Source organism: Adiantum capillus-veneris, chromosome 14, assembly GCF_014529385.1.
Source record: "Adiantum capillus-veneris isolate H3 chromosome 14, ASM1452938v2, whole genome shotgun sequence".
Taxonomy (NCBI): Eukaryota; Viridiplantae; Streptophyta; class Polypodiopsida; order Polypodiales; family Pteridaceae; genus Adiantum; species Adiantum capillus-veneris.
Window position 1 is genome coordinate 57,108,395 of NC_140944.1, and position 24,977 is coordinate 57,133,371.

A 24,977-nucleotide genomic window follows, 5' to 3' on the forward strand; every position below is an offset into this window, starting at 1 on the left:
TGAAGCAAGCAAAGGGAAAGAAGCTCGGCAAGGAACCGAGGACATAAAGGAGCAAGGAGGATAAGGGAAAAGCAGGGTGGCTATCTCGCTCTAAACAAGGAAGCATGGAAAAGAAATCTTTCTCTCGATCAACTGAAGGAAGGAACCGAAGGAGCTCGATCGCAAGCTTGCTCTCTCTCACGATCAACTCGAGGAAACAAGCACAGGAGTAAAAGTGGGGCTTCAAGATCTCTCTCTCTCTCTCTCTCTCTCTCTCTCTCTCTCTCTCTCTCTCTCTCTCTCTCTCTCTCTCTCTCTCTCTCTCTCTCTCTCTCTCTCTCGATTATCTTTGTGTGTACTTCATCTAAGGTTGCAAGCCTTAGCTCCAATTGGAGAGGGAGGTCACCTGGGAAAGGAGAGCACCGCCATAGCCAAGCTCTAATACTAATTGTAGAACCTTGCGGGAGCGGTGTGATCGTAGTGCGTGTTGTGTATGGAGAAGAGAAATTAGATTTTGGTGGAGCAACCTCTCGATATAATAGTGAGAGAGCTTCTTATTACTTTATATATAGGGTAAACGGAGTGGGCAATCGGAATTTCTGGCCTCGGGTAAGAGGCACGTTGTATGCTGCACTGGTGTACCTACTCTAGTCCACCCATATCCCATACCCATCATCGTAGGCTGCGTTGCATATGATATACATCTCTCCAATTCCTCATAGAAGTTCTTCATGGAGAAGATATGAAAGTAAACTGAGTATTTGCAGAAGGAGGTGAGGACAATGGAAGAAATAAATTTCAATAGTCACACGCAACACCATGCAAGGGGGAATGGGCGGGAGAATTAACATGACAATCAAGGTTTTTGGTTGTTGGGCAATAGATTTCACAATTATCTTCAGGTGGTCCCCCAACATCTTTCGAGACATTAATTCCTCACTCTTACGTGTTTGGTTGAAATCCATAATTCCCTCTTGCAATACTCCCCTATTGTTACATTGTAGGGGTGACTTCTCACAAAGAATCAGACCCCATGGTGGAATCCTCAAGTTCCTATGGAGCTCAAAGCTACACAATATCTAAAGAGATGAAGGGATTAACTTTTGACAGCCTCTATTGTACAAGCATCTTTTAAACCCTTATTTTCAATTTACAAGGACATCTCCTTACAAAATATAATAGCAAGAGGATGGATAAAGCCTTCAAGGTCTCACAAGTTCTCATCCATTCTCCCCAGTGCATGAAGAGGTCCCTAAATATCAGCCTCTAAGGAAAGCCCTCCTTTCACCAACTACAACAGGAAAGTCTAATAAGAAGAACCATGGGTTTGCTTCACTGCCCATGACACATTAGCGGATGAGAAATAGATTAGTGAAGGGAAGAGACGTCTATCTTCCTTAGATTCACAAGTGAATACCCTAGAGGCTCTTAAGCTTAAATAGAGCATTTGAGCCCATGCAAAGAATCAAGACATACAAGGACAACAAACAAGCTCATGGAGGTTCTTAGGAGGAGGTCCCCATCATCAAAAGTCCAAGAAATATTTGTAATGTGATAACATGTATCGGTTGAAAATAGAAATCTCAGTTGTAATTCCATTGGACATTGATTACGATCCAAAATTGAGCATCTTAGTCATAAATCCAAGCAACTACCCTAAATTTTAGCATAAATCCTAGTTGTTCAATTAGTTTGCCCTTAAAAAACATGGCCAAGAAAATGGTTTTTTTTTAAACAGCATTCGTTAGTGTAAGGTCTCTGACCCCGATCAAATAAGCACCTTTGTACCATGAAATGAACATAATGGAAAAAGTTACTATTTTTAGCAGGTTTTCAAATTCTGTCAGTGCCATGATGTTTAGAATGTTTTAAAGCTTCGAAATATGAATAAAAATAATTTTTGTAAAAAAATTCCAAAAATAGTAAGTTTTTGGTCACCCAATCCGTCCAGTTTTGATCGTCTCGAAAAAGTGCACCCGTACCCCGAATTTGAGAAAAATGCATTTTCGAACCCCGGGGGCTGCTAAATATGGCAGGTACTCGAGCCAGTATGTCTTAGTTAGAGCTTTGTATAACAACTTTCGACATCAAAATCCGATCCGTATGACCCGTTTTAGCCTAGAACCAATTTTCCTAAAAATTGTCCGGGGAGGTACCGGGGGCCCGAGGCTGTGTGGGAACAAGTTCCAGCCCACTCCATACCAGCTTTAGTAGCTAGGGGGCACCCTCTTGCTTTGTGGGAGTCTTGGGAAAGCTGCCAAGCCAGCAACTCAGTCTCAGAACCAGTTAACCAAGCCAACCTGATACTTGGTGGGCAGGGAACTGGACTTGCCATGCTTAACTGGAGAAGCTCCCAGATGCAATTAGCAACACATATCGATTTCCAGCCTGTAGGAGCCTATTTAAAGACCTGCACACACACACACACATACACACTTATGCTCACACACACACACAGTGCATACACACACACCTACACACACTGGAAAGGTGCTGCCGGTTCACACACTTTTTGAAGGAGAAGCAAGGAGGGAGGTGCTGCCGAATTCTCGCCTCAAGAAGCTCGATTAGATCAGAGAATCGAGAAGATTATCAGCCCTTAATCACGGTAACCACGGTTTAATTAATGCCATCTGTAAATTCTTTTCATTACCATTTAAATTCCTCGTCCATTATGCTTATCCCTAGTCGAAATTCTCTATGACTACTCTTTAAATTCTCCTTATTCATAATCTATTATGTAATCATCATTCCATAGTTGAATTATCAAGCCATTCTTCACTCTCAATTAATGATTAGTGCATGATTATTAGAATTTTCTCTCTCTAGGTAGCATAGTATTAATCAGCAAGCCGGTAATTGTGTAGATTTAAGAGAATCACTTTTTCTATCACCAATTAATACTGTAACTAAATTAAATTCATTTCCTTTGTGCATTAAGGTGTAATTAAGGAAAAATTAATTTGTCATTAAGTCTCTACGAGTTGACTTTCCTCACACATATGCATAAGATAAACCTGCATCATCTAGTTGCTAGGAAGGAGATTAAGCATACTTAATTCATCTCTCTGGTAATTCCATTAGTGAAATCCTACTATTCTTAATCACGTAAGCCGAGTAATTATCTTTAGAGCAGGTTCCCATAGGATTACGTGCCATCCTTAATGATTGCTTTATGAGAGAAATCTAGACCTCTCATATAGAGAAATTAATTGATGTCACTAATCTATCCGTTGGACTATTATGATGCTTGCGAACCTTAGCTCTTTCTCCAAGCTAATCATTTAAAGTAGTGAGAAATGGCCCCGGTTAAGAGGACGCGCTTCGGTGGTGCCCACGATCGCGAGGCAGGAACGAGTAATGTCAACGGAAAGGGGAAAGCTCCGATGGAGGAACAAATACCGGCCATCTCACGGGCCATCGATGAAGAAGTGGAAGAGGTAGATCATATTTTTATTCAAGTTGTTTAAATTAACAATGCATACGATAGTTAGGAATGAACATATTCCCGAACATGTTGGAGAAATCCGACGGAAACCTCGGCATTAAATTCATTGTACATTAAGTGTTAGAAGTAGGAAAGAAATGATTGATGGGTATGCTGTTTGGAGTAGGAAAGAATGTCTGCTAGGGAAAATTTAGCTCGGCATGTTCATTTTATTTCCAATGTTGAATCAGTCCTGACCCCCCTACCGATCACAGGGGGTAGAGTTCCTCGTTAGGGCTCTTGAATCCACGACTTGCTTTCTATGCGGTGGATACCCATGACTTGCTTTCTATGCGGTGGGAACCCACGTCTTGCTTTCTATGCGGTGGGAGTGTCCATGACGTGCTTTCTATGCGGTGGACATACCTAGTTGTATGGGCAGCTAGGCGACAACGGGAGGAGTGAACTCTCGCTGGAGGGGGGATGTTGTACCTCTAGAACATTGGAACTTTTATGAATAAGTTTGAGTAGAATTTTTACTAGAATGCTGTCTTGGTACTGTTTGCAATACTGGTTGAAGGGCTGTCTTAACGAACAATGTGATTCGGAATTAAACAAGGAATCTTTATGTTGAACAACCTTTGTGGTAGTAATTAGGTCACACAAAGAAGTGTGAGTGTGGGGGTGGAAAGTGGGGGCTTGGCTCAGGTTGCCAATGCCTACGAGATGGGTGGTCCCGATTGGTCGGGAACTCTCTGTCCCCATAGTGCTTACTTCGATATTAGTAATGCTCATTGCCCCTAGAGCGGGGAATTCTGGAGATTACGTGCCTCTGAAACATGGGGAAAAAGGCACTCGAGGCTTCTCTCCTCTTGGAAGGTGGGTCTTAGGATCGCTAGATAGTTCAAGTACGCTTCCCCTGCAAGGTGGAGCTAGATCTCCCTGCTAGTAGGCTCGAGCTCGACTCACTCTGTGATGAGAGATCGTCCGCTAGTCGAACCCTGAACCATTTTGTTTGCTTCCGCAATAGATCTAGTGGCCACCGGGTTCACCATCAGATCCTCCATTGGAAACGGCGGGGTGGAGACCTCATAGTTAGGCATATATTTGAATTTTCTTTTAGATCTTTCATTTAAGAGCCTCGTATGGGTCCAGTTTATTAAACTGTTTTACAATGCCAACGTGACCTTAAACGTTGTTAGTTTGCAATGGGTCCTGAGCGAGAGCCTTACCACCGACCTTAGTTTCCATGAAACTTCACCTTATCTCAAGCTAGCCTAAGGCGATTAAATTAGGACTAAGGTCGCTAATTGCAGCGTGGAAATGCCTAGTCTGCTAGAGACGCGGAGCAACCTTTGTCTACATTCGAGTAGGCATGATATATGGCTGCTTTCCATCTCTACTCCTTATCCATGCAGAAGTTGAGCCATCATCCATGACCTTTGTCTACATTCGAGTAGTCGTGATATATGGTTGTCCAAGGATAAGAGGATAAGTTGACATCTCGAAGTTTTACTCATCTTTTACATTCCATATTGTCATCTTCACATTTGGACCAGAGTAACAGGGAACGGGCGGAACGGGCCCCTCCCATTCCCGAAACGTGTTCCCTAGGGGGTCGGACACTCGGAATGGAAACAACCTGTTTACGGAACGCCTGTCGGAATGCTCACCGGAACGGCAGTCGGAACGGACCCTGGAACGGGCGGAACGGACGGCCTGGCGGAACCGTTTTTTTTTTTTAAAATCTGCCCGTTGGTAAAAAAAAAAGACATTTGAGGTCTTTTGAAATTTGAACGCCATGGGTTTTGGGGGGAGACCTTCCCTTTACAATAAGCCAAGGCCCTAGGCAATGAAGCAAGCCCCTCAACTTACCTTTCCTCTCTCAAGAGTCAAGGGCCAACTTCAACCAAGGCATTGGGCAAGGCACTCTCTCTCTCCCAAGGCACTCTCTCTCCCTCCCTTGGGCCTCAAGGCTCAAGCTTGACGCAACCTCTCCATCTCTCCATCTCTCCCTCAAGCTCGACCTCTCCATCTCTCCATCTCTCCATCTCTCTCTCAAAATTCCTTCCTCTCTCGAGTCTCATCACTTATGGCGCAAGCTTCCGCATCAAGTGAACGTGATCCCTTGGGTGCCAAGAAGAAGAAGGACGAAGCATCATGGTGGGATGAAGTGCATTCCCGAGTGTTGGGAAAGTCCAGTGGTGCACGTGCATGGAAGTGCAAACTATGCGGCTTCGAACGGCAATCCGATACAACCAAAGTCCGTGCTCACCTCCTTAAGCTTGAGGGACAACAAGTAGCAATATGCAAGGCCGTCACCAAGCAACGGTTGAAGGAATTTGAATCCAAGGATGCCGCCATGAAAGCCAATAAAGAAGAGAAAGAAGCGGCAAGGCCTGAGCGTTCCGCAATCGACCCCAACAACTCGGTTTTTCCCTCTTCTACACCTTCTTCATCGGTTGGTGGTGATAGCAATGCGACAACGACGGAGACGGCGGCGACATCATTTCGATCGGCATTTTCAATGCTTAATACTACTCCGGTCTCCACCCCCAAATCTCAACAACGCACCCTACATACCACTCGGGATCCCAAAAGGAAGGAGGATGTGGATGCAAGAGTTGCCCGCTTTTTCTGTCACGATCACATCCCCTTCATAAAGGCTCGGTAAGACTTACTATCATTTTCAATACAATCAATCATCTCGAATCTCACTCTCAATTAAATAGTAAATACTAATACCTCTTGTGTGCAATGTCTAGGTTGGAGTACTTCAAGACCATGTGCACGAGGATTGGAGAGTATGGGGCATGCTACATGCCACCCTCTTTCGAGGCCCTCCGCACTACTCTACTCCATAGAGAGAAAGCCGTTGTGGAGATGGCAACCCTCAACATGAAGAGGCAATGGACGAAGTATGGCATGGCCCTCATTGCGGATGGATGGAGCGACACTAGGAGGAGGTCCATCCATGGCATTGTTGCCTATTCCAAAGGGAAGATGTATTTTGCCCACTCCCATGACGCCACGGAGACAGAAAAATCATCAGATGTCCTTGTGGGTGAGTGGGCCTCCGTCGTAGAGACCATTGGGTCTATGTAGCAATGTATCGCATGGTCGAGGCCCTTGAAGAGTATGAGCAGGACCCAGATAGGGTCGAAGAAATCAAAGAGCTTTGCACTAGCAGGTGGAATGCCTATAGTTCACCTCTTCATGGTGCAGCTTTTGTGTTGGACCCAGAGTTCCAGGGTGTAGGGCAGGAGCATGATTCGGAGGTAAATACACATTGGAACACCATCTTGAAGAAGCTTCACCCTGAACGTGACACGCAACGCAAGATAAAGGATCAACTTGCATTTTACAGGGATATGCGAGGATCATTTGGGACAGCCGATGCCCAAATTGATTGCACCAAGATTTCCTTCGTCTTGTGGTGGTAAGAAAATGGTTCAGATGGTCCCGATCTTCAGCGACTTGCCGTCCGCATTCTCAGCCAAGCGGTTAGCTCCTCTTGCTTGGAGCAATTGTGGAGTGTATATAGCCACATTGCATCTAGAAAGAGGAACCAACTTGGAATGGAGAAAGCAAATGACCTTGTTTCTGTCAGTGCAAACTTAAGAATGCTTTGCAAGTTAGCATCCAAAGTGACATCTCCCTTTCTATAGTGGGAGATGGAGGCAGAGGCAGGAGGATCTACGCACGAGGATGAGCCTATGGAGATATTCACAATGTCCAGGACTCCACTACAAATTGGGAGGGGGGATGCTCTTTTGCCCCTACCTAGAGGTGAACTTCAGGCATGAGTCATGAGTCATTGCTCATTGGTTTTTGATATTTGTTTCCTTTGTGGCCGCCGGCTTTGCCCCCCTTTTTGTATTTCACTACCATATGAGTGATTGAGTCTTGACATGTCACCTATTGACTCTTACAGTTGTTATTTAGCACTCTTAGCCTCTACATGTCTTTTTGTAGTGCCTTGGCTGGCCTTCTAAGCCATTTTTATAATCTATGATCTATCATCTTTTTCCTCCAAGCTTTTGTGTAGAGTATGGACTCTAGATTCTATTCTTCAACTCTGAGTTAATATTCTTTCTATGAAGAATCAAGATTCAAGATGCTTTTGTGAAGGATGATCCCAATTCATGTATTGTGTATTGCGCAATCGTGTGTAAGCCTTGGCCCTTCAGACTGAAGAATCATTGCAGAGCATGCCTGAATAGGATTCTACTTGGACTAATGGGTGTGTATGGCTCTCTACTAACATATAGGTCAAATCCAACCTAATTTTAGCATATGTTAAACTTACCATTCCGGCCCTCGTTCCCGTTCCGCCTTTTTTGGGGGGGGGAGGGGGCGTTCCGAAAACGTTTCGAGGCCCCCGTTCCCGTTCCCCTGCCATCGGGACAGATGTGTATCCGTCAATGACGAGAACTTGTCTTTGTCTCATGCTTGGGTGATGTATAAGTTCGTTCCAGCTCCAAAAGAGCTATCAAAAAGCTATCTTTTGATGTGCTGCTCAAATGGAGATTTTGAGGGTAGAAACGACTTCAAAAGGGGGGTAAAACTGTAAGACACCTGCTTGAAATGCTCTATTGGAGCCAAAATCTTCCTTGAAAGTGCATACACACAAACGTGGACGAAACGCTCAGCTCTCAAACTCGCATGTGCTCTACTCCTTGTGCCTCCCGATTGCCTGTTGTGTGAGCTCTTCACCCGCTACACTCTTTGTGCAATATAGAGAATAGTTTCAATTATCTTTGTGTGTACTTCATCTAAGGTTGCAAGCCTTAGCTCCGATTGGAGAGGGAGGTCACTTGGGAAAGGAGAGCACCGCCATAGCCAGGCTCTAATACTAATTGTAGAACCTTGCGGGAGCGGTGTGATCGTAGTGCGTGTTGTGTATGGAGAAGAGAGAATAGATGTTGGTAGAGCAACCTCTCGATATAATAGTGAGAGAGCTTCTTATTACTTTATATATAGGGTAAACGGAGTGGGCAATCGGAATGTCCGGCCTCGGGTAAGAGGCACACCACCTTTACCCCAACAATATAGGCTCTATTGAGTGTGTGTGTGCATACTTGTGTACAACTCACACTTGATTGAGGAGCGGCTATTTTGTCAGACTATAACCACCTCTAGAAGCTCTGAAGGCATAAAAAATGACTTGCATTAGTCACCAATGGTCCTCCCCAACGAGTTTTGTTGTTTCCCCTTAGGTCGGTTAACATGACAATCAAGGTTTTTAGGTGTTGGGCAATAGATTTCACAATTCTCTTCAGGTGGTCCCCAACATATTTCGAGACATTAATTCCTCACTCTTACCTGTTTAGTTGAAATCCATAATTCCCTCTTGCAATACTCCCCTATTGTTACATTGTAGGGGTGACTTCTCACAAAGAATTAGACCCCATGGTGGAATCCTCAAGTTCCTATGGAGCTCAAAGCTACACAATATCTAAAGAGATGAAGGGATTAACTTTTGACAACCTCTATTGTACAAGCATCTTTTGAACTCTTATTTTCAATTTACAAGGACATCTCCTTACAAAATATAATAGCAAGAGGATGGATAAAGCCTTCAAGGTCTCGCAAGTTCTCATCCATTCTCCCCAGTGCATGAAGAGGTCCCTAAATATCAGCCTCTAAGGAAAGCCCTCCTTTCACCGACTACAATAAGCAAGTTTAATAAGAAGAACCATGGGTTTGCTTCACTGCGCACGACACATTAGCGGATGAGAAATAGATTAGTGAAGGGAAGAGTCGTCTATCTTCCTTAGATTCACAAGTGAATACCCTAGAGGCTCTTCAGCTAAAGCAAAGCTTGAATAGAGCATTTGAGCCCATGCAAAGAATCAAGACATAAACAAGCTCATGGAGGTTCTTAGGAGGAGGTCCTCATCATCAAAAGTCCAAGAAATAGTTGTAATGTGATAACATGTATCGGTTGAAAATAGAAAATCTCAGTTGTAATTCCATTGGACATTGATTACGATCCAAAATTGGGCATTCTAGTCATAAATCCAAGCAAATACCCTAAATTTTAGCATAAATCCTAGTTGTTCAATTAGTTTGTCCTTAAAAAACATGGCCAAGAAAATGGTTTTTTTTAAACAGCATTCGTTAGGCATATATTTGAATTTTCTTTTAGATCTTTCATTTAAGAGCCTAGTATGGGTCCACTTTATTAAATTGTTTTACAATGCCAACGTGACTTTAAACGTTGTTAGTTTGTCAATGGGTCTTGAGCGAGAGCCTTTCATGAAACTTCACGTTATATCAAGCTAGCCTAAGGCGATTAAACTAGGATTAAGGTCGCTAATTGCAACGTGGTCTGCTAGAGAGACGGAGCAACCTTTCCACTTGACGGGTTCCGTTGTATGAAAATTTCAAAGCCGATCTTCATTTTGAACAGACGGAAGCTCCTCACAGGAGCCAGGTCCTGTGTTGCGAGCGTCGTCTCCCTCGCATTACAAGATCGAATTGCACCGCGGGCAGGTTCGTGCTCAGAGAGAGAGAGAGAGAGAGAGAGAGAGAGAGAGAGAGAGAGAGACTCTGCCCGACTGCAGACGGCGTACGAGAGATCCTTTCCCCACATAGCAGGCGGCCTTCTCTCATCCTCACCAGCAGGTTAAGGTTCTCACCTTCAAAGAATGGCTCATTGCTGAAGCTCTTTATCATCTTTCACTCTCTTTTCCATCCGCAGGTTATTCTCTCTTTCTCCCTCTAGCAAGACGGGGAACAAGCAGTCTACAGGCATTTGTCCGGACTCAGCTTCCATGGATGGAAGTCCTCATCCAAGTGCAGCAGCAGCAGTTGGCGGCATTGTTGTAAACTCACCTGTCACACCACCTTCATCAGTAATACGTAAATTTTCTAATGTGTCGCCGACAAGCTCAGACAGGGTGGAGCTTCTTCAACACCTCGCTTTATCTCCTGCTATGGATTTCTCTTCTATTCGTCTAACTCAGCAGCAATTGGACTTTTGCAAAGAAGCTCTTGTTCGCCTTCTGAAAAAGCTGAATGTCTCCAGCCGCAATCATCGGCGCATCATTGACCGAGAGTTTGATGTTTTGCTTGTGAGTCTTCTTTCTTTTCCTCTTCATTTTTAACTGTTGCAGTTTACTGTTTTTCCTTGGTCAGCAGCTGTATACTGTTATTTTTCAAAGAAACTTCTGAAGTATTTGCTGTTTTTTTTGGTCTGTGTGCATGTATGGTGTAGAGTAAAGGAAGATTCTTTTCTCATCTGTAATGGTGTACAAAAATTCCTTCATATACAGTATTATCATGTCTCTATGACATCAAGTGGCTACCAAAGAAACCTAAATGTGAATATATATAGGATGATTCTATGGGTGTGGAGGAGGATGCCCCCCACCTCCATAAAGTCTGCGAGCGCATCTATTTAGAGTTCAAGTAACGTCAGATGTAATGGACAACCCTGTTTGACCAATGGTGTTAGCAGCCTCCTCTAATATAGCATCCACACATCATATGCCTTTTTACCACGTGCTCTTGTAAAGCCTTAAGCAACCACATCACCTAAGAGGACTAAGGGCAGTCATGAGTATGTTTGTGAGGTGCTACGTCAATGTCTTTGCAAAAGTTCACAAAGCAGCAGTACGGCCCATGTGTACATGATATCCCCTCCCGCTTAATGTGAGGCCAAGTTGTTGCCTCGCAGAGGTCGGTGGATTACCGCTCCTCTAGGACTTGAGTCAAATTTCTTCAGGGTCGCTTGTTGTCTATTCTTGAACATGTTAAAATAGGTTCACTATGGTCTATGCTCAGTCTTCTTCATCACGCTCATAAAGATCCCCAATGAGGTTTGTTTGGAAATACAAAGTGTTTTCCGCCCAACCTCTACTTGAGGGTCATTATGCACAATCAAGTGGGAAGTGAGATTGGCATGATGAATCATGAAACCCTCTCCTTGAACATCTGTAGAGAACATACTTCAACGTCTGGTTTTGACATGACTCACTGGAATCCATTATACTCCTAAGCTCGTCCATAGTGTCTACAAAAGAAACCTGTTCAAAGATACTTGAAAATGCACTCATTATCTTCTAGAAAACCATTCTCCTTCAAACTTTTTTGTACATTATATACACGTTGCCGTTTACTTCTTTTGATGGCCTCAATCTTTGTAAAACACATTGATCCATGCTTTGATAACCTTAAAAAACTTGTAGAGAGAGCTACTTGTCCTTTTGTATCAAGTGAACCTTTCTCTTGCCATACGATCACAATCTCGCTTTACAATGGAACCCCTCATCTCCTTGTAATTCTTGAATTCTTTGCTTACTTTTGGTAGTGATTGATCCCTAAGACTATCACGATTCTTCTCATGATCCACACAGACAGTGAGAAATTGGACAAGCTGCTTTCCGTCTCTACTCCTTATCCATGCAGAAGCTGAGCCATCATCAATGACCTTTGTCTCCATTCGAGTAGGCGTGATATATGGCTGTCCAAGGATAAGAGGATAAGTTGACATCTCGAAGTTTTACTCATCTTTTACATTCCCTAGTCAGCTTCACATTTGGACAAGCTCCATAGAGATCTCCAGGTAAGTAATTTGCTGCTCTAAGCATCCAACCGTGGTTTGTAACTATTGGCTACTTGCCCTTCATGTAGAGGCTTTTGGACATTAGATTGATTTCAGAGCCATGATCTATCAATGCAACATATGGCTCCTCAAGGTCACCCACCTTTACCAAGGTTTCCGTCGTATGTCTTGCCCAATGGCTTTTGGAGTAGTGGCTTCGATGATTGGCTCCATCTTCATCATCATCCACAAATTGAACATGCTTTGTTTTTCTAGAAGACCGAAAGCACCCAACCACACTATTATCTTCACATTGCTTTGCTTGAACATGTATCCCTTGTGTGTTGAATCTCTCTTCTTCACCCTGTAATTGTGACGAACTCAATTCCGTTAGAGTTTGCCTTTTTCTCTTACTTCAGCCAATGGAAACTCAACCTTGCTATTCAAGTCTCAAGATCCTTTCTTCTCTTCAAGTTTGTAGCAACTTCTATGTTGGATTGTAATTTGTAAGGAGGACCCTTTGCTTTAAGTTTTGCTTGCTCCTTTTTTGCCGATGCTTCCTTGATAGGCACTTCAGGTGGAGGAGGTACTTGTGATGGTGAAGCCATTTGAGAAGGTATTGAATCCTTTCTTCCTCCACTTTTTGTAGTCTGCATTGAAGGTCCTTCATCCTCATTATCACGCCTGCACTTTTCTTCTACAATTGCTTCATTATTTTGACTTTTGGCAATTTAAGCATGTATTGATAATGAGTCCATTGGATCATCCCATTCTGTCGCTTGATGCATACTATTGCTTGTTTGATAAAGCACTTTTTTAGTCACTTTTTGTTTATTAGCCAATGAAACTGCATATGGCCAAAGACCATCATACTCTTCACAGACATCTTCAACGTGTTTTAATCCTTTCTTAGTGATATACTCAATCTTTGCTCCATAGGTAGCGACTTCTACGACGGAGTTGGCATGACTGGTTGCCATATCCTCCATTAGCTTGCACATACCTTCTTTTCCAAAATTTGTTCCCAACGGCAAACCTGTTTCTTTCAAGTGAATTTTACCATCTATAAAAAAGACAAGGTCCTTTCCAAAGCATCATTAAAGCTATCACAATCCCTTTTACCATGATCAGTGCTATCACACCATATACACTGTGCACAAAACCTTCTTTACTTTGAAACTTTTGTCCCGATGGTTGTCCTTTATCTTCCAATCTTGCAAGTTTGAGTTCATCTCAGGCATATCTTTGACAAGCTCATCTAGCATGGAAGCCTCATCATTCTTTTGATTCACAATAGGCGGCTTGGCTACATTCTTTAGACTCGTAGAAGTAGGAGTGACATTGTTTATCACCAGTTTATCCCGTCTACGTTTGCCTCTTTGCAAGAAGTGAAACTGTAGCCTTGACATCCTTCCATTCCGTCTTCAAGCTCTGTCCAGTATTCTTGTCTTTCAAAAGTAGCTCTGATTGCTCTTGGATTTCTATATGTGTAGCTTGTAGAAACAATTCAAGCTTCTCAGCATCCAAGATATCTTGCTCTGTGTCACAAGACGGACACTACGTTAATAGAAAAGAACAGACTGAACATACTTTTAGCACTTCAAATAACAACTGAACTGAAATAGAGAGAAAGACGACACGCGACACAGAGTGGCGGAATTCCACCCCAGAGACTATTGGCCCCAAACCTTGGTGCCCCTTTCGGTATTTCTTTATATTGCATCAACACAGTACAAGCCGGTACTCCAGACTCTGCACCTTCTCCGGGAAGCATGCCAGAGAATGAGCCCTAGCCTCCTATTTAAAGGTCCTTGGCCTGAAAAGTAGTTACAGTAAAAAGCCTTTAAAACTCAAAAGCTTATGGTCCAAAAAGCAATGCCAAAAGCTGCCAGCGTAATTTACAAAAATCCGTACAGCCTGCCACGTCATCAACCAGCGCAAAGCATGGAAATCCGTACAGCCTGCTACGTCATCATGCCAACACAATTTTCGGAAATCTGCCACGTCATCAGTTTTTGCGTGTGTGCGGGTCCTGCTTTATTTTTATCCTTTATGTCACTTGGGGCCCCATCCCATAAGTTGATAGGACTTCTTCTTCTGTTACTTGTTCTTCTTAGGGTTTAGGCCCCTCGGCTGACATCTGCAAGTTGGCTCCCTTCTTCAAGGCTTTGACACGTCAGCAGTTTGTTAGATCTCCCCTTCTTGAAAGAGAGTAATCGTCCGCGATTACAGTATATCTGCAAAACAACTCAAGTTAGCTCCAAAATTTTTTTCCGAGGGACATTTCGAGGGACAATCAGTTTGCTCTTTTTATTAAGGAGTTAGCTTCTCCTTTCGGCTCTTTTGATCAAGGAGTTAGCTTCTCCTTTCTTCCCGATCGGAACTCTTGATATTCCGGCGTAGTAAAAGTAGCCATCACACCCAGACCGTATTGATCTTCCACGGGTGTCTTGATGCACTAAAATTACATACCCAGGCAATCTCATCCAATTAGGAATTTTCAGTAGTTGGCACATCACAATGCAACACAAATGCTTACATATGCATGTTGCAAGACATAGAAACATAAAGCCGCGATGAACACTCCTCCCGCATAATCTAACAAGGTCCGGGCCGGGAGATATTCAACGACTCCCTCATCACTCCTCCCGCATAACCTAAAAAGGTCCGGGCCTGGAGATATAGAGGCCTTTTACAACCAAACGCCCCCCAGACCGCAGCCTGCATCGTTTGGAGGTGCTGAGAGTAACCACTGCTCAGACTTCTTAATACTCCTCCCGCATAACCATCCAGGTCCTGGCCGGGAGTCACAACAACAATTATTTTACAAACATACAACCAAACGCTCCCCAGGCATCGGCGTGCGTCGTTCGGAGGTTTTCAAACATACAACGAAACGCTCCCCAAGCATCAGCCTGCGTCATTCCGAGGTTCAAACAATACCAAAACAGTATTTCTCACTTCTCCACCCGGGAGTAAAATCACGAATCATTGAAACCCATATCAAACCAGAGTCAAACAATTCAAATCAGCACCAAAACAGGTTCAAAACAGATACCATCCATTTCAAACAAATTTCAAACAAGTTCTCAAACAGAAGTCAAACTTAAAAAGCAATCTCGACATCAGTCGAGCTTGAAAAGTCGATTGACTTTCCATCCTGAAACCTGCACCGAAAATTAGGGTTAGGTTCCTTCCATGAGGTCATAGCCAAGCATAGCATGGTCCGTCAGCTCTTGGACAAACAATGTTGCTTTGGCGGCGATGGTAGTCCCAAGATAGCAATCGCACTAAACCTCCAAGGTCATCTGCTCGTGAAGAGACATCTATTGAGAGATGTCGAGAAATTTCAAGTTATAATCTGCTAGGGTTTCCATGGCAAGCATTTCAGGATACCCCACTCTGCCAGAAGTTTCACTCCGTAGGAAGATGTCAAAAACCATATAACTTTGGGCAAAATTTTTCTTGAAAGGTTGCCAATTCCTTGGAAGTGTGTTGCTTGGTAGCTGTAGACATCAAGATCTGTATGGCACTGCGTCTGAGAAAAACAGTGACTCGAAACAAATCTTGGATCCTTCTTTTGCAAGTGATCTTAATGGCTTATGTCCTGTAAGACATGAACGGTGAAGACGGGAGCGCGCCCGATGCGTGATGAAGTAAGGGTGGGAGTGGCTAATAAGTGCGGGTTGGAAGGCGAAGATACCTCAAATAAATTTTCGATAGCTCTGTCTCCTCTTTGTAGGACCGGTATGCTTTCAAAAAAAGTACATGCCTGATGCTCTGATACCACTGTCACAAGACGGGCACGACGTGCCAATAGAAAAGAATAGACTGAACATACGTTTAGCACTTCAAATAACAACTGAACTGAAATAGAGAGAAAGACAACACGCGACACGGAGTGGCGGAATTCCACCCCAGAGAGTATTGGCCCCAAACCTTGGCGCCCCTTTCGGTATTTCTTTATATTGCATCAACACAGTACAAGACGGTACTCCAGACTTTGCACCTTCTCCAGGAAGCATGCCAGAGAACGAGCCCTAGCCTCATATTTGAAGGCCCTTGGTCTGAAAAGCAGTTACAGTAAAAAGCCTTTAAAACTCAAAAGCTTCTGGTCCAAAAAGCAATGCCAAAAACTGCCGGCGTAATTTACGGAAATCCGTACAGCCTGCCACATCATCAGCCAACGCAAAACGTGGAAATCTGTACAGCCCGCCGCGTCATCATGCCAGCGCAATTTTCAAAAATTTGCCACGTCATCAGTTTTTGCGTGTGTGCGGGTCCTGCTTTATTTTTATCCTTTATGTCACTTGGGGTCCCATGGAACGGGGTCCCCATAAGTTGATAGGACTTCTTCTTCTGTTACTTGTTCTTCTTAGGGTTTAGGCCCCTCGGTCGATGTCACAAAGTGATGACGTGGCTACCGACAATAGAAACCCTAATTTTTGCCAGATGCAAATCTATTGTGATCTGTGAATTGTTTTGAAGTGGTTATTTGGTGCTGTGGTGATTGATTCTTGACTTGGAGTGTCCAAGTCTGTTACAGTGGTATCAGAGCACGGCCGATTTCTCTTCTACGGGAAATCCGATCCCCAATTTTTTTTCCGCAGCACCTATGGCTTCACGCAAGGATCAGTCGACTCCCTCCGCATCTGTAGATGCGGGCAGGGATCACAACGAAGATTCCGGTAGAGTATGGCCCACCTCGGCCTACTCAGGCAAAGCAACGAGAGATGGAGCGTCTTCAGTTGACCGGCGATGCAACAAAGATGATGCTCAATTTTGCAAAGGACCCGAAATTTGCAAAATATATGAGCGAGACTTCTTTTCAGGAAGTGCATGAGCAGTGGCAGAAAACCACTACACCACCCCCGAAACCCGCTCTCAAGAAACCTTCTGCTCACAAGAAATATTCAGAGAAGGAATTAGAAGAGGTGGTTGATGCACGGATTGCTCAGCTTTTTGATGCGCAAAGGAAAGCCAAAAAGCACGGCAAAAAGTAGAAGAAAAGCACTGACTCCCGTATTATTTGGGTCGTTAGTCGACATTTGACAAAGCAAAGAAACAGAAGAAGCGTGTTCACTTTGATGGAGTACCCAGTTCTTCTTCTTCTTCTTCTTTTGACAGTTCTTCTAGCTCTTCAGATTCGAGCGAAGAAGACAGAAAAGGCAAAAAGCGAAGCAAGAAACAACGCTTCGGAAAGGGCAAGAAAAAGGCAAAGAAGTCTAAATCTCGCCCAGAGACTGATAGTTTCACTGAGGACTCGTCTACAGACAGCTCAGATTCCAATGATGGAAACTTTTATGCGAACAAGAAGAATTTTTACAAAGCCAACCAGTATGACTTTCTGGAAGATAAAAGCAAGAAAGTCCGAGAGTTTAAGGAAGGTGGACACTCTATCCAATTTGATACTTTTTCAGGATACTCAGATGCTTCGAAGGCTTTGTCTTTTATATAGCAGTTTGACATCGCTTTCGAGGGAGGACGCTACTCAGAGCACTCCAAGATTCGAAGAGCTGCCTCTTACTCTAAGGGGAATGCTCGCACTTGGTGGTCCACGCTTCTTTTAAACAAGACTACGCCAGTTAAATGGCTGAAATTTAAGAAGCTTTTTATTTCTTCTTGGTTGACGCAAGAGTATGAACGAGATATATGAGCTGCTTGGAACCATCTTCGGATGACCAAGAAAGATACAATAAATGCTTACTGTGAAAGATTCTGGAGCTCTTTTCTACCCGCCTCTTCATTCAAGACAATCTTGTTCAGAGAACAGATTGAGCGGTTCACCTTGGGTCTACCTACAGAGATCCGAGATCATTGCTTGGAGCAGAAGTCAGCTTCTATTCATGAGTTGATGAGTCATGCGAAGTGGGGCTTTTCCATTCACTCTGGCAGTTTGACCTACCCCACAGATGAGGCCATGACACAACGAGCCGAACAGACTTCTGGGAATGAAAGTAGAAAGAAAAAGAGCAACACAGAGAAAAAGGATGCACGACCCAAGCTTACTCCTGAGGAGAGAGCTCGTTTCATCAGAGAGGGGAAGTGCTTTGGATGCGGGGAACATGGACATATCTCTGCGAAGTGCCCTAAAAAGGCATGAACAGAATGATAAGGACGACGACAGGCCTTAGAGTTCGAGAGCAGCGGAGGAACGTGGCAGAAAAGGCAGATAGAAAAGCAGAACTAGTACCACATGGCGTGGGACCCGCATCGAATCAAATGAATGAAAGTACAAACTTTGCCGCTTTTGGGGGCAAAGTGAAGGATCGGGAAGCTCTTTTGAAGGAGCGAAGGCCAACTTCTTTTCACTTGGAATTGGCGGCTCGATTTGGAATTACGCCCAACAGACTGATGCCACAGACGGAGGTAGTTCGACTAGCACCCGGACGGGATGTTGCCATTACACCGAGTATTGGCAAACTTCGTTTGCAATGACAGGGGTGTTCAGGGCACGCGAGTGACGTTCTACTCGGAATCCCTTGGTACCACAAGAACAACTCCGTGGTTGACTACTGGGCCAAGAAAGCGACTTTGATAAATGAAGGGCTCAGAGATTGTACTTGATGAACTTCAGTTTCTTTACTCATTCTTTTGGGAGAGAATTGAAACGATGGATAAAGGTTGAATATGTTTTGACTTGAACAAAAGAACGCCAAGATTTTTCTCCACACTCATGCCGATTGCTTTTTAGAGGGCCTGAAGATCAGACCATTAATTTGATACCTGGAAGCATGCCACCGAACCGGCCACCTTATCGTGTGAGCCGAGTACAAAATGAAAAGATTATGAACGAAGTGAAAGACCTCTTGGAAAAGGGTCTTGTCCAGCCTAGTACTTCACCGTATTGCTCTCCACTGTTGTTGGATTTGAAGAAAGACGGATCTTGGAGAATGTACATCGATTATAGAACCCTCAACAAAATCACTATCAAGAACAGATTTCCGATTCCTAGGATCGATGATATACTCGATAGGTTACAGGGATCCTCGTGCTTTAGCAGGATTGATCTGAAGAGTGGATATCATCAGATCTGAATCGCGCCAGGAGACGTCTACAAGACAGCCTTTCGGACTACTTTTTGGGTTATTTGAGTTTTTGGTGATGCCTGTTGGCTTAATCAATGCTCCTGCGACATTTAACCGGATGATGGACATGATTTTTTCGAGAGTATAGGCTATTTGTTGGCACTTTCTTTGATGATATCATTGTTTTCTCCAAGAATGAGGCATTACACAGAGATCATCTGCTTCAAAGATACACTTTTTGGGACACTTTGTCTCAACAGCAGGAGTGCAAATGGATCCGGCCAAGATAGACACTATCCGTGATTGGCCCGATTTGAAGAATGTCCATGAAGTTAGAAGCTTCTTGGGACTGTGTTCGTACTACAGACGGTTCATTCGAAAGTTTGCAGAGGTTGCTTCCCGTTTGCATTTCTTGACACAGAAAGGAGTCCCTTTCTCGTGGGGATCCACAGAGGTGACTGCCTTTCAAACATTGAAAGAGAAATTGACTACGGGACCAATTTTGACTTCGCCGGATTTGCAGAAGTCATTTGAGTATTGCTTGTGGTCGTAGTCTGGGTGTGGTCTTAATGCAAGAAAGCCATGTCATTGCTTACGAGAGCTGATTGTTCTCTAGGCCGGAGATGACAACACAGATTTTTGAGAAAGAGCTTTTGGCGGTTATCCATGCTCTTACTCAGTGGCGGCATTACCTACTCGGAGCAGATTTTACTCTCTTTACAAACCATCAGAGTTTGCGCTACTTCTTGTCACAGAAGTAGCTTTTGGAAAAGTAGATGCGGTGGGCGAACATCTTGTCACAGTTTCACTTCCAGATTGTCCATGTGCAGGGACAGAAGAATGTGGTGACAGATGCTTTGTCTCGGAAGCCGTTGGTTCTGGCTATTTCCGCGATACATCATAGGAGCTTCGAGGATATGGTCGACCAATACACAGATACAGATTTTGCAGATATTTCCACACGGATACGGGATGGGGAGACAGTAGCAGGATACTCCATTCGGGAAGGCTACTTGATGAGAAAAACTATATTGTGCATTACATAGCCGTTGAGGGAAAAGGTTATGATTGAATGCAACTGTCCACTTTTTACGGGTCACCGCGGCATTGCTACCACCATGAAAGGGGTAGAGAGATACTTCTTTTGGCCGAGACTCAAAAAGGATGTGAAAGAGTTTGTGCGTAGTTGCTTAGTATGCCAGAAGGTCAAGTTTGACAGGCATAAGGCACAGAGATTGTTACAGCCTTTACCCATACCCACCCACCCCTGGGAAAGTATTGCAATGGATTTCATTTTTGATGTCCCGAGAACACAGAATGGTCACAATGATTTTTCGATAACATGGCATGCCTGAGACGATTGTCTTCGACAGAGACTCGAGATTTATGAGTTTGTTTTGGAAGGCAATTTGGGAGAACATTGGCACGCAGTTGCAGTTCTCGTCATCGTTCCACTCGCAGACTGATGGGCAATCTGAGATTGCAAATTCAGTGGTTCTAGATTTATTGAAGTCTTATATCTCAGATCAGAAGACTCAATGGGAAAAGTACTTACCTTTGGTGGAATTTGCCTACAATAACACGATACACTCTTCGACGGGGAAGTTGCCATTTGAGATTGTTGAAGGTGCTGCGAAGGTTCCACCCTTCCTAAGCACGAAAGATAAGATTTTTGAAGTGGATGAATATACTCGAGATTTGGATATGGCTTTTGCCAAGGTTCGCGAGACTTTGCAGAAGTCTCAAGAACGACAGAAAAAGGCAGCGGATCGTCATCGTTGCGACTTGAAATTGAAGGAGGATGATTGGGTGCTCTTACGTTATCGCATACTAAGCTTTGGAAAAAGCCTCTCCTTTCCCTTTTTCTTTCTTAGGCGTGCCTTCTCAATTGTTAGACTCTGCTGTTGACAATTGTGCATATCGTTGCTCAAACTTCTTTAACAGCTCCATAGGAGATAGTCCTTCCTTTCTGAGAGCAACTCATTCCAAGAAAGTCCTCTTTATTACTCGTTCGGAGTCCTCCATGAATTATTCTTGCTTAAGAGCTTTCTTAAAAGCTTCCTATTCTTCACCATACGCACCTCTTATCTCCCTTACATGTGCTCGAAGCTCAGCAACAACTACAAGCTCAAAACTTGTCGCCATGTCAACTGCAGGTAATTCCTTAAGTATTTAGATACATTTTTACCATTAAATTGATCCATTTTATTCACCACTGATTAAAGGGCTTTGGTTGAAGAAAGTTCCCTCTTTCAATAGCTTGTTGTTGCCGCATAAACATAGCAAAGGCTTGAAACATCTGCATTTGTGTTTACATCAAAGCACATCCCTTGGTCTTCCATAGCTTGAATGGATTCTATAAAGATTTCAATTAAGCTTTTGAACCCTTACTCCAATTGATTTCGAGTCTGGTTCACCAAAAAGCATGTCAAGAAGTTCATGAGACAAGCAGGAAGGCACCGGGCCTCTGGTTGTGAGAGTTTGGAGCTTGGCGGATGAGAAACACACTTATTTGAAGAAGAAAAACAAAGAAAAACACTCATACTCTAGCCATGGAAGCTCTACTCTCAAATAAACACAAGATCAACACAAAACTCAATTCTCTTTCACCGAACTAGGACTACGGACCTTTCCAGATCACTGAAAAGATAAATGATGTCTCCTTGCGATTGAAACTGCCAGATACTTGGAGGATTCACAATGCATTCCATGTGAGTCTCTTGAAACCTTTTAAGGGTGATGTGCTTGATGATGGGGAGCCTGATGAGCAACCCGAAGTGGAAGAAAACGAGGAGATCCTTGTTCCTGAACAGATTTTGGTACATAAGGATACGAAGAATAAAGGTAAATTCCGAAGGCGGTTCTTGGTTAAATTCAAGAACTATCCTGCATTGGATGCGAAGTGGATGGAGAAGGACGACCTAGCAGATACTCCTCAGATTGTGAAACTTTACCTCGATGCTTTTGGTTTAGCATAGTCTACTCCAAATGGAACCCAAAATTCAGCTTGGCCGAAGATCTGGTACAGTGGGATGCACAAGAGGGGAGTCACTCCGCTTCTTTGTCAACAGATGCCTCGATATTGATACTAAAGTCACTGATGTCTCTTTGAGCTTTAGGGATACTGAGAGCTGACAGTATTCTGCTGGATGACTTTATGAAATGGAATTCCTGATTATGATGCTGATTTGTTCTTGACTTCTTTTGAGTGCAGGAACTGATGGACGAAATGACTGCAACATTTTGGTTGATTGATCTCGAATAGACATGGTTGCAATAGGAGTTAGTCAATCGGACACCGATGAGGTCCCGATTGGATCTAGATGCGATTGCTAGCTACATTGCCGATAAATCATGGTCTAAGATCCGAATGAATGCTGAATGTCATGTGATGTCTAGTGATGTCGTGTGATGTGACTGTCGATTTGGTACATGTGCTAGATGTGTGTTCCTAGTACGTAGGTACTAACAGTCAATGTTTGCTAAGACGGTCCTCTATTACCTTATACCAATGTCAATGATATTGTGCTTATTAATTAGGAGTGAGTATCTTCAAGTGGGTTAAAGTGTGTGTAGAAGTCTTTAAGCTTCCATGGTTGTGCGGTAATGACGAATTGACGGAATACTCTGGTTTTTTGCTGGGCAAATTGGCTCTCTATTTGTGTTATTGGGTCCAATACTATATCCATGTACCTGACAATTGTGCTCCACATGCTCGAAAACAGGAGGGAAGGAGGAAGGGACTGCACTAGACCACTATAGAAGAGCCCTCTGTATAAATTTGTGAAGTGTTTTGAAGTGAATCTCTGCTGTGTCGCGGTAGAATATTGACTTGGGGTATCCAAGTTTGTTACAATGGTTTCAGAGCACGATCAATTTCTCTTTTACTGGGAATCCGATCCCTTTTCTTGCGACACTTATGGATTCCAAAAAGAATTAGTCGACTTCTTCTCTTGCTCAAGATGAGTGCTCCGAATTGTGCTCAAGGGTTCCTTTTACTTACGGAAGGGGGAGCCTTCTATTTCTTTAGCGAGAGAGTGCAATGATCACAAACAAAGTGAATGCTATTGTCTCAAAGAGGGGAGGTGTTTTGGTTGCGGGGAACAAGGGTACATCTCCGCAAAGTGCCCCAAAAAGGCACAGCAAGGATAGATTGAAGACAAGCCAGAGAGTTCTAGAGTAGTAGAGGACGTGGGAGAAAAGGCAAGATGAAAGCAGGATAGGTACCAGATTGCATGGGTACTGAGCCAAGCCAGATAGATGAAAGTACAAAACTTTCCGAGCTTGGGACAAAGTGAAAGATCAAGAAGCCCTTATCTTTTTCAATGGAGGAGCCAAGGCCAACTTTATTTCACCTGAATTGGCGGCACGGCTCGGGATTACACCCGACAAGATGGGACCACCAGCAGAGGTAGTTCTAGCGGTGCCCGGATGGGATATAGCCATTACGCCTGTCATTGGCAAACTTCGTTTGCATTGTTAGGGGTATTTAGGGCATGAGGACTTTTACATCATGCCTTTGGAAGGGTGTGACGTCCTCCTAGAAGTCCCTTGGTACCATAAGAACATTGCCGTGGTACATTTTGGTCTCACAAATCTCTATAGACATGATCTCAATAAGGATTAGTCAATCGGGCATCAGTGAGGTCTGGAATGGATCTAGATGCGATTACTAAATACGTTGCTGAAGGTCATGGTCTGAGATTTGGAATGAATTTCTGTCATTTGTCATGTGATGTCGAATGATGTCCTGTGATGTGACTGTCGTTTTGTACAAGTGTTAGATGTGTCGTGTCTAGTGCGTCGGTACTAACAGTCAGTGTCTATTAAGACAGTTTATGGCCTCTGTCTGTTTTGCAAAACCCTAATTGAATCACCCACATGCACAAACACAAGATAGGAACAATGTGGGACTGCACTAGCATACCATAGAAGAAGCATGTGTATCCCTTCATAGAGGTTTAATGAGCTGATGTCATGTGACACATCCAACCCCATGTGTCCGTGGACAAGCTACAGCATAATTAGGGTTCAATTCAGTCAAGTCAGTCTAGAATAGGAAGTGATCTGGCACTTTTGTGAGTTTGTTCGCAGACCGTGCATGTCCAGACACTAGGGGAATTTTCCAATGCATTTAGCCTATTTTACCTATTTTTGACATTTTTCACTTATTATTTGTAAGTGACTTTTATTGGAAAGTAGGTAGGGCAAATTGAGTAAGTTTGTATATAAGCAAACCTAGACTAGCACTAATTGGCAGAAGAGGCAGCAGGAGCACGCGCTCAACAGGCAACTTCTGAGCAGAACCCCCAAGAAGCCTAGCGTTTTTACTCCACAGCATAAGCCTAGCGTTTTTGGACCAAATCAGCCAGCGTTTTTGGATCTTGCAGATTCCTGGCGATAGCAAGAAGCAGAAGACCAACGTTAGCAGTTTCTACAGCAGTTAGTAGTTTTCCACCGCTGAAGATCATTTTCAGCCCTAGCGTTTTTGGTTTGCAGCATGACCTCAGCGTTTCTGCAGATCATCGCGACGGAACATCAAGAATCATTGGCGTTTTCAGTTTTCAGCCTTTAGACACCGCAGATCAAGTCCCGAACCTCGTAGATCTCACCTCCCTGCAGCAGTTCCTCGCCGCACGGTCAGTTTCTGCAAGGTTTACAGTTTCAGCCCGGAAAACGCAGATTTCAGCATCTGCGTTTTCAGCGCGTCGTCGTCGCATCGTCGCCATCGACGTTGTCATCGACATAGAGTCATAATTCAGCAGATACAAAATTTGCAGATTTCAGCCCTTAGCGTTTTCAGATTTCACCCCGTCTCGTCGTCGTCCTCATCGTCGTCAACATCGTCGGCAAGTCCAAGCATTGTAGAGAAATGTGCAATCATAAGTAGATCGCTCTCGCCATAGAGTGGGGCCTTCGGAGGAGGGTTTTATAACGTCTCTAGTGTCGTATTCTCTTCTTTACCTCTCAGTTTACTTACATTCACAGAGTC

General features: G+C 43.8%; 2 protein-coding genes across 3 annotated transcripts in view; both read left to right on the forward strand.

Moving 5' to 3' along the window:
- Positions 1-5,498: 5,498 nt before the first annotated feature.
- On the forward strand, positions 5,499-6,511 carry LOC147442425 (uncharacterized). Its single transcript, XM_086529371.1, has 2 exons — positions 5,499-6,076; positions 6,172-6,511. Exons 1-2 carry the CDS (start codon positions 5,499-5,501, stop codon positions 6,509-6,511), a joined length of 918 nt encoding a protein of 305 aa, XP_086385497.1.
- Positions 6,512-9,735: 3,224 nt separating this feature from the next.
- The window catches only part of PTP1 (protein tyrosine phosphatase 1), a 40,185-nt gene continuing 24,943 nt past the window's right edge, over positions 9,736-24,977 (forward strand). Inside the window, exons 1-3 of one of the 2 annotated variants that reach the window (XM_086528595.1) lie at positions 9,736-9,904; positions 9,976-10,036; positions 10,113-10,485. In XM_086528595.1, the coding sequence (XP_086384721.1) occupies positions 9,787-9,904; positions 9,976-10,036; positions 10,113-10,485 (552 nt within the window). In that variant the 5' untranslated portion in view covers positions 9,736-9,786. Of the gene's footprint in view, positions 9,905-9,975; positions 10,043-10,112; positions 10,486-24,977 lie in introns of both variants that reach the window. The other variant, XM_086528594.1, reaches the window with a different exon arrangement.

What these genes read in the sequence shown, in the direction of transcription:
- LOC147442425 (XM_086529371.1), top strand. Translation starts at nt 5,499, where the DNA reads ATGGCGCAAGCTTCCGCATCAAGTGAACGTGATCCCTTGGGTGCCAAG. An exon ending in ATCCCCTTCATAAAGGCTCG is followed by an intron (nt 6,077 to 6,171) that starts GTAAGACTTACT and finishes TGCAATGTCTAG; the next exon opens with GTTGGAGTACTTCAAGACCA.